Genomic DNA, 15,144 nt, shown 5'->3' on the forward strand with positions numbered 1-15,144 from the left:
ATACGTAGTCTGATATTGCAAGATATAGCAGTTCATGATAGGCTTAATGTACATACAGTCAAGTATAAATCTTCCACAAGATTTTCCAGAACATGCCAGGTCAGCTCAGCCAAGCAATGCACAGGCTTTACTGCTTTAATTAATTGTCAATTTAAAGATATCACAATGAAATGGAAATTTGGTCCATTTAACTACTAGCTCAGTCAGTTAAAAAGCATAGCCTAATATACAAGTTATAAATAAAACCAACCCAGTTTTAAGTGGGGTAGAAGAGAAAAAAAAAAATAAAGAAAACTCATGTACATGGTTTTTTTTTTTTTTTTTTTTTCAAAGATTGGAAGTAATGGAACATATGCAGCATAGACACAAACGCGGGGCCCGACACGGTCACGTTAATTTTTTAAAAAATGCAGGACACGACACATTTAGGACACGTTAAAAATTTATAAATTTATTATGTCATATGAATGATTTATTCAAAAATAATAATAAAAATATATGTAATATTACACAATATATTTAAAAAGTTATATATTTTTCATAATTTAAACCTCAATATATCATTCACATAAAAATTTTAATCTAAGGAATCTAAAAAAAATACATAACATTATAATGTACATGATGTATTCATCTTATAAATGTTTCAAAACATATTTAGAGTACGTAAATTGTGTTTTGAGAAATGCAAACATTGTTATTATGAAGTGATTCATCACGTAAGATATGTTCAGAGGGTTTAAGAAGTGTCACCAAAGAGTCCGCAAAGTGTCGGTAACATGTCCGATAATATGAATATGATTTTTTAATTAAGACACATTGACGTAAGTGTCGGTCACACTTTTAGAAGTGTCCAAATGTGTCAGCGTCCGACACACTACGCTTCCTCGCTAGGTGTCAGTGCTTCTTAGTTGACACCAAACGTCCAGAAAATATTCTAAATTGATGCTGACATCCAAAAATACATGCTATGCTATTATAAATAACGAGGTACTGTTGTTCACAATATCCTCAGCAAAATACCAAATCAGCAAAGAATATTTACTATTTCCCAATCTACTCCAGAGATCTGAATGCCTTCTAGCGGCAAAGTACAAGGCACAAAGCAAGCATCCAAGCCAAGCAAGATGCATATACGATGCAAATAACTTTACATTTTGATGGAACCACAATAATGGAAGTTTGATCAATTATTAGTTCAATCCATTGCAGCATTGTTTGAAACTCAAGTTACATATTCAAGTAATGTGGATTGCCCACAAACACCAAAACAAAATAGAAAAGGAGAATAATTTCCATATACATGAAATTTGGTCAGTTATTAGTTCAATCCATTAAAGCATTGTTTGAAACCCAAGTTACGTATCTATACTATTATCTTAAGTGAAGCTTAGATTTAGTCTCCTGAAGCTCCTGCCATGTGGAATTTAGGTGATTTTAAAAATAAAAAATAAAAAGCCACGTTTCCTCATTTTCCTAACCAACTACTTAATACTCACCTTGAAGAAGAATTTAAAGAAAACAAACAAACAAACAAAAAAGCCCACGTTTCCTCACCATGTCCCTACACGTTTTTGCCCACCCAAGCAACAATCAACCAACCATTTGTCAATCTCCGTTAGTTTCATAATTTTTTTTTTTTTTTAAACTTTTTGGTTTCTTCCTCTACTTTTTGGTTTCTTCTCTCTCTGTTTATAATAATTTTCTCTTTCAAAGAAAGTTCAAAACAAAATTGTTATATAAAATTATGGCAAAAGAAATACAAACAAGATTATTCCTCTTTGAAATAATTTAAAACTCATTAATTTTTGTTTATTTATTTATTTATTTTTTCACATAAATTTTGTAAGTGTTTAGGAGTGTTAGTGACAATTGATATCAACTTTTGGATATGCTATTTAATGCTGTGCTTTTTTTGAGATTTTAGTTTCATAGTATACGTATGAACTTTTTTGATATGCTATTTAGGTGTCTGTTTTTAAGACTGAAATTGAGATCTTAGTTTCATATGTAGCAAAGTTAGATTTAGTTTTAGGTGCTCGAAGTCATAGATATTTTTTATTTTTGTAGTTTAATTTTGTTCATTATTACTATAATTTTTTTTTCCCCAGATTGCTTTATGACATTGTACTATTGAGGACAAATAACCTTTTAAGTAGTTGTCTATCAATACCAATCTTCTTTGACGGTAAGTATTCTATGAGTTTTTGGTTTATTTTTTATTTATTGTTTTTATTTAATACACCCATTTTGGTATATTAATTCTGTAATTTTTGAAAAAATGAAAAATTCAATTTGTTGATTATGTTGAATGAAAACACAATAAATAAAAAGATCGTATAACATGTATATATTATGATGTGAATTTTAGGCTCATATTTTTATGAAAATTTGTTTAATATTTTTTTTACCATATAAAAGTTCAATCTAAACTATAAATTTGGCTTCTTTAAAAAAAAAAAAGGGAATTAATAGGTTTGTTTATGTTTTAAATATTCTCAATGATTGTTTATTATTTTTATTTTTTTGATATAAATTCTTTTTTTTTTTTGGAGGGGGTGGGGGAGGGAATAAATTTTGTAATTGTTTAAGAATTTTGAATTTATTTATTTTCTTTGGTATAAATTTTTTGGCTATTTAAGAGTCATGAATTTATTATATTCCTGGTCATAGAAGCTTTTGTTTATTTATTTATTTATTTTTACTATAAATTCTGTAATTCTTAAGTAAATATCACTCTCCTCGTACAATCTTTCCAAAATTTAAACTTGAGAGCACATCTTGGTGATTATTTATTTATTTATTTTTATAGTTTAATTTTGTTCATTATTATTCTAAACTATAAATTATGTTTTAAAAAAATAACTAGAATTAATAGGTTTGTTTATGTTTTAAATATTCTCAATGATTTTTTTATTATTATATTTTTTTGGGGTATAAATTTTGTTTTTTTTTTTCTTTGAAATAAATTCTATAATTGTTTCAAAATTTTGAATTTGTTTATTTTCTTTGGTATAAATTCTTTAGTCATTTAAGAGTCTTGAATTTATTATATTCTCAATCATAGAAACTTTTGTTTATTTATTTATTTTTTAACTATAAATTATGTTAAGTAATATCATTTTTCTTGGGCAATCTTTCTAAAATTTGAACTTCAGAGCACATCGTAGCGATTGTTTATTTGTCTATCTATATCTATATCTATACTTCTGTACCATCTATACTATTATATTAAGTAATGGTTTCTTGACCTCTGCCATGTGGCATTTACATAATTAAAACAAAAAAACTACTCTATAATATAACTTCCCACTAAATCACATTCTTCAAATAACTATTCTATAATAACTTCTTTGCTTCTCTACTAACTTTTATTATTTTTCTTTTTTACTTTTTTCTTTCTTCCTTCCTTTTCTACAATGGTTTTCTCTTTTAAAGAAAATACAAAAGTGTTTCATTCAATTATGGCAAAGGAAGTACAAACCAATAGATCACTATATTTTATTTCTCTTTAACGGTAAGTGATCTAAGTGTTTTCAATTTTTATATTCTTAATGACTAAAATTTTGTTTATTTGTTTTTTGTTTTTGGGTATAAATTTTGTTTATTTTTATTCATTGTGTTTTCAATTTTTATTTTCTTTCTATCTTTCTTTAAAACGTAGGCAATTGATTTTCAATTTACAAGCTATTTCCAAAAAAATAGTATTTTAAACTTTTCAAAAAAAATTTGCACACACAAAAAAACAATGAGGATGCATTAAAAAAAATGAATATATAAATTTAAAAAAACAAATTGAATATAAAAATAATTTTAGCCAAACTCAATATTCTTAACTGAATACATCCTCATTCTTAACTCAAAGAGATTTGATGAACATAAAAAAAAAAAAAAAAAAAAAATTAAAAACTCAAAAAAATAAAAACTCAAAGATAATGCAAAAATATATGAGAGTGTACGTATATATCATATCAAATTCAAAAAAAAAAAAAATGTTATGCGATTGAATATATAAATTAAAAAAACAAATTGAATGAGAATGCATTAAAAATTTTATCAATTGAAAAGCATTTTCCTTAGTTCAATTTTCATCAACCCAATTACATAATGTTTTTCTATTATCAACTCAATTATATAATTTTTTTTCTAAACTTGCACACGCGTTGCGTGTGCCTCGGCCGCTAGTTCAAGTAATGTGGATTGCCCAACAACACCAAAATAAAAAATTTTAAAAACAAAGTCCATATACATGAAATAAACCAAAGGAAATCAATTCAACCATTTTTCTTTTTTATTGAAGATGCACCACGACTTTCATTTGAAGTTTAAAGAAACAGCAAATATTAGTATGAAGATACACTTCGGGGAAAAAAAAAAAAATAGTAATACATTTTTTGCACCAAGCATTATGCAAAACTATGCAATCCAATCAAAGAACAAGGAGAGAATAAAACCATGCAATGAATTCCAAAAAAAGTATTACCTGTTTTAAAGTAGCACTATAATTATGATACTAAGAATATTATAGGGAACCAAAACACATCAATTAATACATGCATGAATCATGATACATGTGTGTGCATGTGTGTATCTGTCCTTTTAAGCATTGCATGGTTGCACCTAAATGAAGCTGCATACCCTTCACCTAAAATCAAATAGGCCAACAGAATCCACCTAGTTTCAAACAGAGATGTTGATGTTCCTAGTGATTAGAGTCTATTAACACTAGTATTTAAACCAGAGGCTGGCAGGATGTTCTAGAGTCAAGGTACCTCTTTGGGGTCTCATTTAAAATGCCATTGAGAGATGGTTTGAAGTCCAATCGAGAAATCAGTACTTAAAGAACAATTAATATAAATGAGCTGAGAAACACATCTACTAGCATGTCTTCTTCTCTGGTAAATGGTAAATCAAAATCCACCACTGACTGCCCCCACCCCACCCAAAATATATATATATATATATATATACAAGAACCGCTTAGCTACTTGATTTTGCTCTTTTATTTTGAATAATTTACTAATGGTGATCTATATGTTGAGTGAAGGTTTTTTTTCGTAATTATGTAAACATTCTTGGTCAATTATGAAATATAAATATTTTATTTATATATATATATATGCATTTATAGAATCATTTAAAGTGATGAATCCTTTGAACCTTGTGATTGCATTCAGACAAGTAACTCAAAGCAGCCCAGATGTTATTGAGTTATCCCCATAGATACTAACGTCCAATCATTGAAATCACAGCACCTTTGGCAAAAAATTATCATGGGTTACCATGGTTTTAAACTTAAGAAGGCGGTCAATCATTGAAAACAAAACTAAGCAATATCCATGTTCATTTAATTTTCTTTAATCTGTAAACAACATCAAACAATGCCACACAGACAAGTAGAATGAAACCAACATAAAGTAGAAAAAAAAATTTAATAATTCCCAGTTGATCTGCTTTCATTCATACACACATAATTTATATCCAATAATCTCTCTCAACAGCAAAACAATTTAAGAAACAAAAGCACAGCAAAAACTTTGATTCAGAGATAAACCTAAGAACATAGTGATTGGATTAAGAGAGAGAATAAAAAACCGAATCGTGAGTTACCCGAAACCGATGAGCCGTGGTGCTGCCTGAGATTTTTTTCGATTTGTTTTTTTTTGTTGTTGTCAGTACAATTTATAGCGCGGTTTGGGACTTCAGATCGAAACCCTAGGTGCCTAACTAACCTTACCACGCACTTTCCAATCTCAGGCTTTAACCATGGTCAAGGAAAACAATCCTAATCCTAACCATGCTGGTTTCCCGTTTCTTTGTCTTTATCTTCTTTTTTTTTTTTTTTTTTTGCCATATTTTAGTTAAAACTTGTAAAAAATAAAATATTGGGAAAATTATTAGTATAAAAAAAAAAAAACCTCAGATTGTCATTGTATCAAAATAAATTCTAAAATTTAATTTTTTCGATTAAAAAAAATTTACTAAAAACTAGATGTAAAAAAATTGAAAATAACTTTTTTTGCAAATTTTTTTAACTAGTCTTTATTAGTTAAACTTTTGTAATTCAAGTCCAATTGTAGCATTGTGTATTTATCTTTCACCATAGTACCCTTATTAATTGTGGATAATTATTGAAAAGTCCAAGTCAAAAAGGATATTAGGCATTAGGTCTAACGGATATTTTTTATTGATAAGAGATGCACCATTTATAAAATAATTTGGTGAGAATTCATTTTCTTGGTTTTGAAATATGTTTTGTTTCTAATTTTACCCATTGACTTTTTTTTATCTGTTGACTTTTCGTTGACTATCTATTCAAATTTATATCTATCTATTCAATTTTTTTTTCCTATTTGTTTAAATTTATATCTATCTGTTCAATTTTTTTCCCTACTTGTTTAATATTTTTTTCCTTATTTGTTCAATTTTTTGCCATATATGTTCAAGTTTTGTGGATTTTTCTCTCTATCTATTCAAATTTTGTGAGTTTCTCTCTCTAATTTGTCATCTCTATTGAAATTCTTGTGCTAATTTTCCTTATTTGTTCAATTTTTTTCCTATTTTGTTTAATTTTTTACCCTATCTGTTTACTTTTTTAATGTTTTCAATTCAAATTTCAAATATTTGTCCAAATAAAATCTATTTATTGAACTTTACCTGTTTAAAAATTCTACATGTTCAAATTATCTATTGAAATTCTATAATCTTTTTTCTCTATGTTGAAAATGAACAGATAAAGGGTTCCAAAAAAAGAAGAAATCAACCCTATTTCTTCTTCACTCCCTTCTAAACCACATAAAAAGAGAATCTCTGAAGGAATTTTATTATCATCAACAACAACAACAACAACAACCACCACCACCAAACCACAAACCAAACAACAACAACAACACAACGGCACCGTTTGGGAAGTAGCTTTGTGGGCTTTTTTGGCTATTTTAGCCATAAAAGATAAAATAGGCTATTTTAGCCACAACAAACAAAACATCACATCCAACACATAATCATTACACTATTCTCTTACAAAAAAAGTCAAAAAAACCATAAAGTCAAAAAATCCTTCACAAACCAAGTTTTTTAGCCTAGGCTAAAATAGTCAAGAAAGTCAAAAAGCCAACTCACTTCCCAAACCAACCCAACATAACCCAACCCAACCTTTCTGTTCAAAACACTTCAATAGACAAGAACACAAACATACACAATCAACAACAATAAAATTAGAAATAATAAAAAAAAATGAACGAATTTGAAACAGATAACCCTAACAATTTTTTTTTAGATCTATTGAACAGATAAAACCCTAACAACAAAATCAGACCTGAATCCATATATGTATATAAATTGATCAAGATTTTTCAAAAAAAAATCACAGATCTGTTAAAAAAACCACTGATCTGTTTAAAAAACCACAAAATAGACGCGAATGAGGATGGCGATTGGTGGTGCTGCGGTAGAAAGATATGCTGTGCAATAGAGGATGGCGATCAGCAAGTCATGTCATTGCAATGGTGTGTGATGACTGTGGTGGCAGGATTACTTTTGAAAACGTCGATAATTGAGGAAGCCACTACCAAGCTTTTAAATATGTTTAATAAATATTTATTTATACTTATAATTGTAATAATTTTTCTAAAAAATATGAGTCATAATACATGTAATGGGTGTATAATTTTTTTTTAAAGAATTTATATAAAACTCTCTCACCAGCACTGTTCTTATTGGTACATTATTATTACCATTTCACTTTTAGTTGTGTGCTACCAATTTACAAAATTGAATTATATTTGGCATATTGAATACAAAATGCATATCAAGGCTATCAAATCTAATTATTTGATACATAAATTGAATTCTCTAAAAATAAGATTCTAAAATTATTGAGAGAATATAATGTAAGTAAGAAATGAGAGTAAAGATTTACGAATGGATGAGAATATTTTTGTGTAAATTTTTTTTGATCTTCTACATTGAAATGTTATTTTTCGTAAATTATTAATAGTTTGAAAAAAATAACAAGAATAATTTATTTATTAATTAATTGTTTTGTTTTAATGCTATGCTAAACTAACCGGTTGGTCAAAAATCAAAAAAATTGAAAAGGCAAACAATTACAAACCAAAAATTTCAGCCAGTCATATCTCATCTGTAGAGTCCTAGAAAGGTGCATCTAATCGCAATCAGAGTTTCAATTCAACACGTTCCATTGCTAGCTGCCCAACAATGAGATCCACCACTAAAAAAGTTCAGTGGGATGATAAATCAATCAAAATCCATACTTTAAAGGATAAATTATAAATAAATTCATGATATTTACTTAAAATACACATTATTCTTGTGATTTAAAAAATTATAAATATTAATTTTTAATTTAATAAAATTAATTAAAAAAAATAAAAATTCATAACTATTTTTCTATACAATAATAAAACTAACTAAATCATTAATTAAAATATATTTGTAACATTATTAAAAATTGTTAATTGATTTCATAATTTATTAATAAAAGTGACAATTTGTTATGAAATTAAAAATCTCAAAGGATAAAATTTAATTTCCAGAACCACAAAAAATGATTAGTATTTTAATCAGATCTCAGGAGTGTATTTGTAATTTACCCTTACTTCAATAATAACTGTAGTCAATACTTTAATAATAACTATAGTCAATAGTAATAGGAGTCTATTTGTAATTTACCCATACTTAAATAATAACTATAGTCAATAGTAATAGTAATCTTTTGGTAAACTACTACGGTAACACTTTATCATAGCATCAAATAAAATGAATCTGAACCAAATAATCACAGGTCAAAAATAAAAATGTAAAAAGCATACTTGCCTAATGGGGGAATTTATAGATTCTTGTTCTTCATGTGAATTGACAGAAAAATGAACACTCACAACAATGTAGACAACAGAAGAACTATAAAACACCCTTATCAGATCATACCACATAGAACATAACCATACTATTTGAAGATCAAATCATAAGTTTCAGCAACTATTTCACCAAAGGTTTAAGTAGGCTTACTTGTACTCTTGTTCTCCTAATTCTGTCAAATGTAACTAGTGGAAGCCCACAAGGAAAAATATCAAAATATCAAGATGCCCTCAATCAGATACAAAGACATGTCAAAGTGACTATATTTAAAAGCCAAGGCCTGTCTGAACAGGACACCCATACACCATATGTCACAAACTCTATGCAGAAAACTTCTGCAAAGATTACAGTACAAGTATAAACTTCAACCATATATAAACAGAGTAGCAGACATTATAATAAATCTTTAAGGAAGCAAACTTCTTCAAAGAGCAACACCACACAACTGTTTTCCACAAACCACAACCATATGTAAAGTTCCCTTAATGTCGATGATAAAAATAACTTCAGCGTCTAGATCCAGTCAACCACCACAGTGATGCAAAAGCAAAAAGCAAGCTTCATATGGCATCCTATGAGCAAAAGATGGGGTTGTTGCACTCTTTCATGAGATGATTTATTCAACTGCTCCAAATGACCACATTAAGCTTGATTTAGCTTCAAGACATCACAATCTCCTTCAAGTTCAAAAGGAAGATAGAAACAACAGGAACATTAGAAAACAACCAAGTAAAGGTCGTCGAAATGAACTACTGAAGGACCATCATAAAAGACTTATTAAAAAGATTCAAAGACTAACCTTAATTTGGTTTACTAGAAACTTGTTGAGCAGCAATAGTGGAGCAGTAGAAACACGCGCGACAGCTCGCGCACCCGGTGCAGGCCTTTGCCCCATCCCCCTGCACCGAATCGGGGTAACATTTTATTGATTGCTATTCAATGTCTTCATAATTTTCTCCATCATCAGAAAGCTCATCAAATGATCGCATATCGAGCTGGTAACGCAGAATTCCTCCAATTCCTCCAAAACCTCTGCAGAACTGCGATCCCTCCTGTGATTTATTTGTGACGAACTCCAAGGTGCAACCAAACTGTTTGTACTCACTAGCAAACCACTCGAGAAGTGACGTCTTCTCTTGAACCTCCAATTCAGCAGAGGTCGTTGAATCTCGAAAGTTACTCTGATCAGAGTCTTGATCTTTGTTCAAGTGTTTTATAACAATTTCACCTGTAGAGGCATTTTTCAGCACATACCTGTTAATGTCCAGATTTTCCCAAACAATTAGTATCTCAACTGCACCCATCTCAAGACCTTTCAATGTGTCATCCACACCAAAAACATACTTCCCAGTATCCTGGCTGATCTCCTCAAAGTACTTGCCTATCAACCGCTTCTCCTGTATAAACTTCACATTAGATAAGATCTCAGAGGACAGCTCAATTGCCTGATTGAAACCATTTTCCCCGCCATAAGAAACATCCACAACATTCAGAATTTTTGCCTGCAGACGAGGATCAAACATATCAGACTGACTCAACTCAGTCTTGAAGTCCGCTGATCCAGCAAGTATTAATCCTGAAACATTAGGCTGGCTGGTAGCAGGGTTAATATAAAACTGTGTGGCTAGCTCTGCTGTCTTCCTCACGTAGTTGTGGCGCTTCTCCATTCGAAGACGAGCAAATCGGAGAGCTGACTGCCCTCCTCTTCCATGTTTCTTTGGGAGGTCAACAGAAAATTTGTGAAGCACCTCTCTTGTGTTGCCACTTAACGTCCCAAAAAGAGTTCCATTTCCATCCATAACAATAAAACCAAACTTGTCATCTGATTCTAAAAGTTCACTCAGAGCTTCAGTATGGAACTTGTTGTCACAGAGATAAAGAGATGCATTTATGGGCCTGAAAGGTTCAAAGTCAATAGTGACTTTCTTCTCCTTTCCATCATCAGTCAAAATTGTGCCAGTGTAAAGCACAAGACCATTGGGAGGAACTTTGTTGTAAAGCTTAAGCCTCTGCTGAGCAGATGTGATTGCACCTAAAACAGACTGACGATTCACCCTGCTTTTAATGTTTGAGGCAGTTCCAAATTCATCACCAAGCATCTTGGTAACCCGAGATATTTGATCACGTGGAGGCATAATAAGAGAAATCATGCTGGTGCCATTGCCTCTAGCAGCTTCCAGTGCCTTAATCAATTTCTTGATCTTCCATATCTCAATGTTCTTATCAGTTTCATGAGCATCCGCCATTGCAAGGTACAAGAAAAATTGTGCAAAAAGTAACACAAGTATCTGCAAAAAATAACATAAAATTAACTCATCTTTTGAAAGGGAGAAGAGAGGGGATGAAGTAGGATGAAAACTACAACTAAAAAGGGAAAAAATGAAAACAACAATCACATAAAAGGAAAGTTGCATCCATGGAAGAAAAACAAGTTATAATAAGAGAGAAGGCAAGTTTCATATCATAGATACACCTGGTTCACAAACAGCAGAAAAAGACAAGAAAAGAGAGGAATACTATCAACAGATTGAATGGCTGGCACTGGAAGGGTTCAACAGCCATGGGCGTATGAGAAAACAAGCATGTGATTTCACTCTAGTCAATTTTGTTGTCAAAACATTCTTTAGAAGCATGAACTTCATGCTTCTGAAATGTATCCTTTTTACTTTCATGTTGAATTTAATGTGTGTGGGTGTGGGTGTGGGTGTGGGTGTGGGTGAGAGAGAAAGAGAGAGAGTGCTGACTGCACCTTCTATGTATGTTTTCATTTTCACATTTCAACAAACTAAAGTATGAAAAAAGCAACTTGACTGAACATAAACTACTCTTTAAAACCAAAAGTCCAGACCCATTCATGAAGCTTCCTCAAATACGAAGTCTGATATTGCAAAATACAGCAGTTCATGATAGGCTTAACGTACATACAGTCAAGTATATATCTTCCACAAGATTTTCCAGAACATGCCAGGTCAGCACATAGAAAATCATTAACTCCCTAGCAATATGTCTCAGACTCAGCCAAGCAATGTGCACTGAGGCTTTACTGCTTTAATTAATTTTCAATTTAAAGATATCACAATGACATGGAAATTTGGTCCATTAAACTACTAGCTCAGTCAGTTAAAAAGCATAGCCCAATATACAAGTTATAAATAAAACCAACCCAGTTTTCAGTGAGGTAGAAAAAGAAGAAAAAATAAAGAAAACTCATGTACGTGTTTTTTTTTTTTTTTTTTTTTCATATTTCAAAGTTTGGAAGTAATGGAACATATGTAGCACAAACACAGGGCACGACATGGTCACGTTGATTTTTAAAAAATGAAAGACACGACACGTTTAGGACATGTTAAAATTTTATATATTTATAAATTTATTATGTCATATGAATAATTTATTCAAAAATATTAAAAATATGTAACATTATACTAAATATATTTAAGAAGTTACATATTTTTCATAATTTAAACCTCAATATATCATTCACATAAAAATTATAATCTAAAGAATCTAAAAGAAAATACAGAACATTATAATGTACATGATGCATTCATCATATAAATATTTCAAAACATACTTAGAGTGCGTAAATTGTGTTTTGAGAAATGCAAAATATTGTTATTATGACGTGATTCATCACATAGGATAATCTTATAAATGTTTCAAAACATATTTAGAGTGCGTAAATTGTGTTTTGAGAAATGCAAAATATTGTTATTATGACGTGATTCATCACATAGGATATGTTCGGAGGGTTCAAGAAGTGTCGCCGAAGTGTCCGCAAAGTGTTGGTAGAGTGTCCGATAATATGAATATGATTTTTTAATTAAGACGCATTGACGCAACGCAAGTGTCGGAAACACTTTTGGAAGTGTCCAAAGAGTGTCGGTGTCCGATACAACATGCTTCCTCGCTGGAAGTGTCTGTGCTTCTTAGTTGACACCAAAAATCCAGAAATATATTCTAAATTGAAGCTGACATCCAGAAATACATGATGTGCTAATATAAACAACAAAGTACTGTTGTTCACAATATCCTCTGCAAAATGCCAAATCAGCAAAGAATATTTATTATTTCCTAATCTACTCCAGAGATCTGAATGCCTTCTAGTGGCAAAGTACAAGGCACAAGGCAAGCATCCAAGCCAAGCAAGATGCATACACGATGGAAATAACTTGACATTTTGAAGAAACCACAATCATGGAAGTTTGGTCAGTTATTAGTTCAATCCATTGCAGCATTGTTTGAAACTCAAGTTACATATTCAAGTAATGTGGATTGCCCATGAACACCAAAACAAAATAGAAAAGGAGAAGAATTTCCATATACATGAAATTTGGCCAGTTATTAGTTCAATCCATTAAAGCATTGTTTGAAACCCAAGTTACGCATTCAAGTAATGTGGATTGCCCAAGAAAAACCAAAATAAAAATTAAAAAAAAGAAAATTTTCCATATACATGAAATAAACCAAAGGAAATCAATTCAACCATGTTTTTTTATTGAAGATGCATCACGACTTTCATGTGAAGTTTAAAGAAACAGCAAATATTACCATGAAGATACACTTGGAATAAAAAACAGCAATACATTTTTATGCAAAACTATGCAATCCAATCAAACAACAAGGAGAGAATAAAACCACGCAATGAATTCCAAAAAACGTATTACCTGTTTTAAAGTAGCACTATAATTATGATACTCTAAGAATATTATAGGGAACCAAAAAACATCAATTAATACATACATGAATCATGATACATGTGCGCGCACGTGTGTATCTGTCCTTTTAAGCATTGCATGGTTGCACCTAATTGAAGTTGCATACCCTTCACCTAAAATCAAATAGGCCAACAGAAGCCACCTAGTTTCAAACAGAGATGTTGATGTTCCTAGTGATTAGTGTCTATTAACACTAGTATTTAAACCAGAGGCTGGCAGGACGTTCTGGAGTCAAGTTACCTTTTGGGGTCTCGTTTAAAAAGCCATTGAGAGATGGTTTGATATCCAATTGAGAAATCAGTACTTACAAAACAGTTAATATAAATGAGCTGAGAAACACATCCACTAGCATGTCTTCCTCTCTGGTAAATGGTAAATCAAAATCCACCACTGACTGACCCCACCCCACCCAACCCAACCCAATATATATATATATATATATATTTGTTCTAGCAAATGAAAAACCAAGAGCTTACCCAAGAATCATTACCAAACCCATTATAGAATCATTTAAAGTGATGAATCCTTTGAACCTTGTGATTGCATTCAGAATGCAAAAGGTCTAGAAAACCATAATTCAATCATAAATACAAGTAACTCGTAGCAGCCCAGATATTACTGAGTTATCCCCCATAGATACTAACGTCCAATCATTGAAATCCCAGCACCTTTGGCAAAAAATTATCATGGGTTACCGTGGTTTTAAACTTAAGAAGGCGGTCAATCATTGTAAACCAAACTAAACAATATCCATGTTCATTTAATTTTCTTTAATCTGTAAACAACATCAAACAATGCCACACAAACAAGTAGAATGAAACCAACATTAAGAAAAAAAAAAAATAATAATTCCCAGTTGATCTGGTTTCATTCATACACACATAATTTATATCCAATAATCTCTCTCAACAGCAAAACAATTTAAGAAACAAAAGCACAGCAAAAACTTTGATACAGACATAAACCTAAGAAAAGAGTGATTGGATTAAGAGAGAGAATAAAAAAGCGAATCGCGAGTTACCTGAAACCGATGAGCCGTGGAGCTGCCTAGGATTTTTTCGATTTGGTTTTTTTGTGTGGTTGTCATTACAATTAATAGCGCGGTTTGGGACTTCAGATCGAAACCCTAGGTGCCTAACCTAACCTTACCACGCACTTTCCAACGTCAGACTTTAACCATGGTCAAGGAAAACAGTGCTAATCCTCTACGCTTACGCTACTATTTTCCCGTTTCTTTGTCTTTAATTATTTTTTCCCCCACATTTTAGTTAAAACTTGTAAAAAATAAAAATAAAAATATTGGGAAAATTATTATTAAAAAAAACCTCGGTTTGTCTTTGTATCAAAATAAATTTTAAATGTTATCAATTTAAAAAAATATACTAAAAACTAGATATAAAAAAAAAATGAAAATAACATTTTCACGGAAATTTTTTTTTTCCTAACTAACAAGTCTTTACTAAATTTTTGTAATTCAAGTCCTATTATAGCACTGCCTATTTGATTTTTACTATAGTACGCTTATTAATCGGGGATAATTATTGGA

At 30.6% G+C, this 15,144-nt stretch overlaps 2 protein-coding genes across 3 annotated transcripts in view; both read right to left on the minus strand.

The window, feature by feature from the left end:
* The window catches only part of LOC114283516 (eukaryotic peptide chain release factor subunit 1-3), an 8,492-nt gene extending 2,643 nt beyond the window's left edge, over positions 1–5,849 (minus strand). Inside the window, exon 1 of one of the 2 annotated variants that reach the window (XM_028226368.2) lies at positions 5,611–5,849. The gene's annotated coding sequence lies outside the window, so the exon portion shown is untranslated. Of the gene's footprint in view, positions 1–5,554 lie in introns of both variants that reach the window. The other variant, XM_028226369.2, reaches the window with a different exon arrangement.
* A 3,273-nt stretch (positions 5,850–9,122) lies between these two features.
* Positions 9,123–14,835, minus strand: LOC114283517 (eukaryotic peptide chain release factor subunit 1-3). Its single transcript, XM_028226370.2, has 3 exons — positions 14,620–14,835; positions 9,680–11,168; positions 9,123–9,557 (listed from the first exon to the last, which is right to left on the minus strand). Exons 1-2 carry the CDS (start codon positions 14,683–14,685, stop codon positions 9,813–9,815), a joined length of 1,422 nt encoding a protein of 473 aa, XP_028082171.2. The 5' UTR covers positions 14,686–14,835; the 3' UTR covers positions 9,123–9,557; positions 9,680–9,812.
* Between the last annotated feature and the right edge of the window lie 309 nt (positions 14,836–15,144).

The sequence above is a fragment of the Camellia sinensis genome, chromosome 3 (assembly GCF_055761805.1).
Source record: "Camellia sinensis isolate YWXY chromosome 3, ASM5576180v1, whole genome shotgun sequence".
In the NCBI taxonomy this organism is placed as follows: domain Eukaryota; kingdom Viridiplantae; phylum Streptophyta; class Magnoliopsida; order Ericales; family Theaceae; genus Camellia; species Camellia sinensis.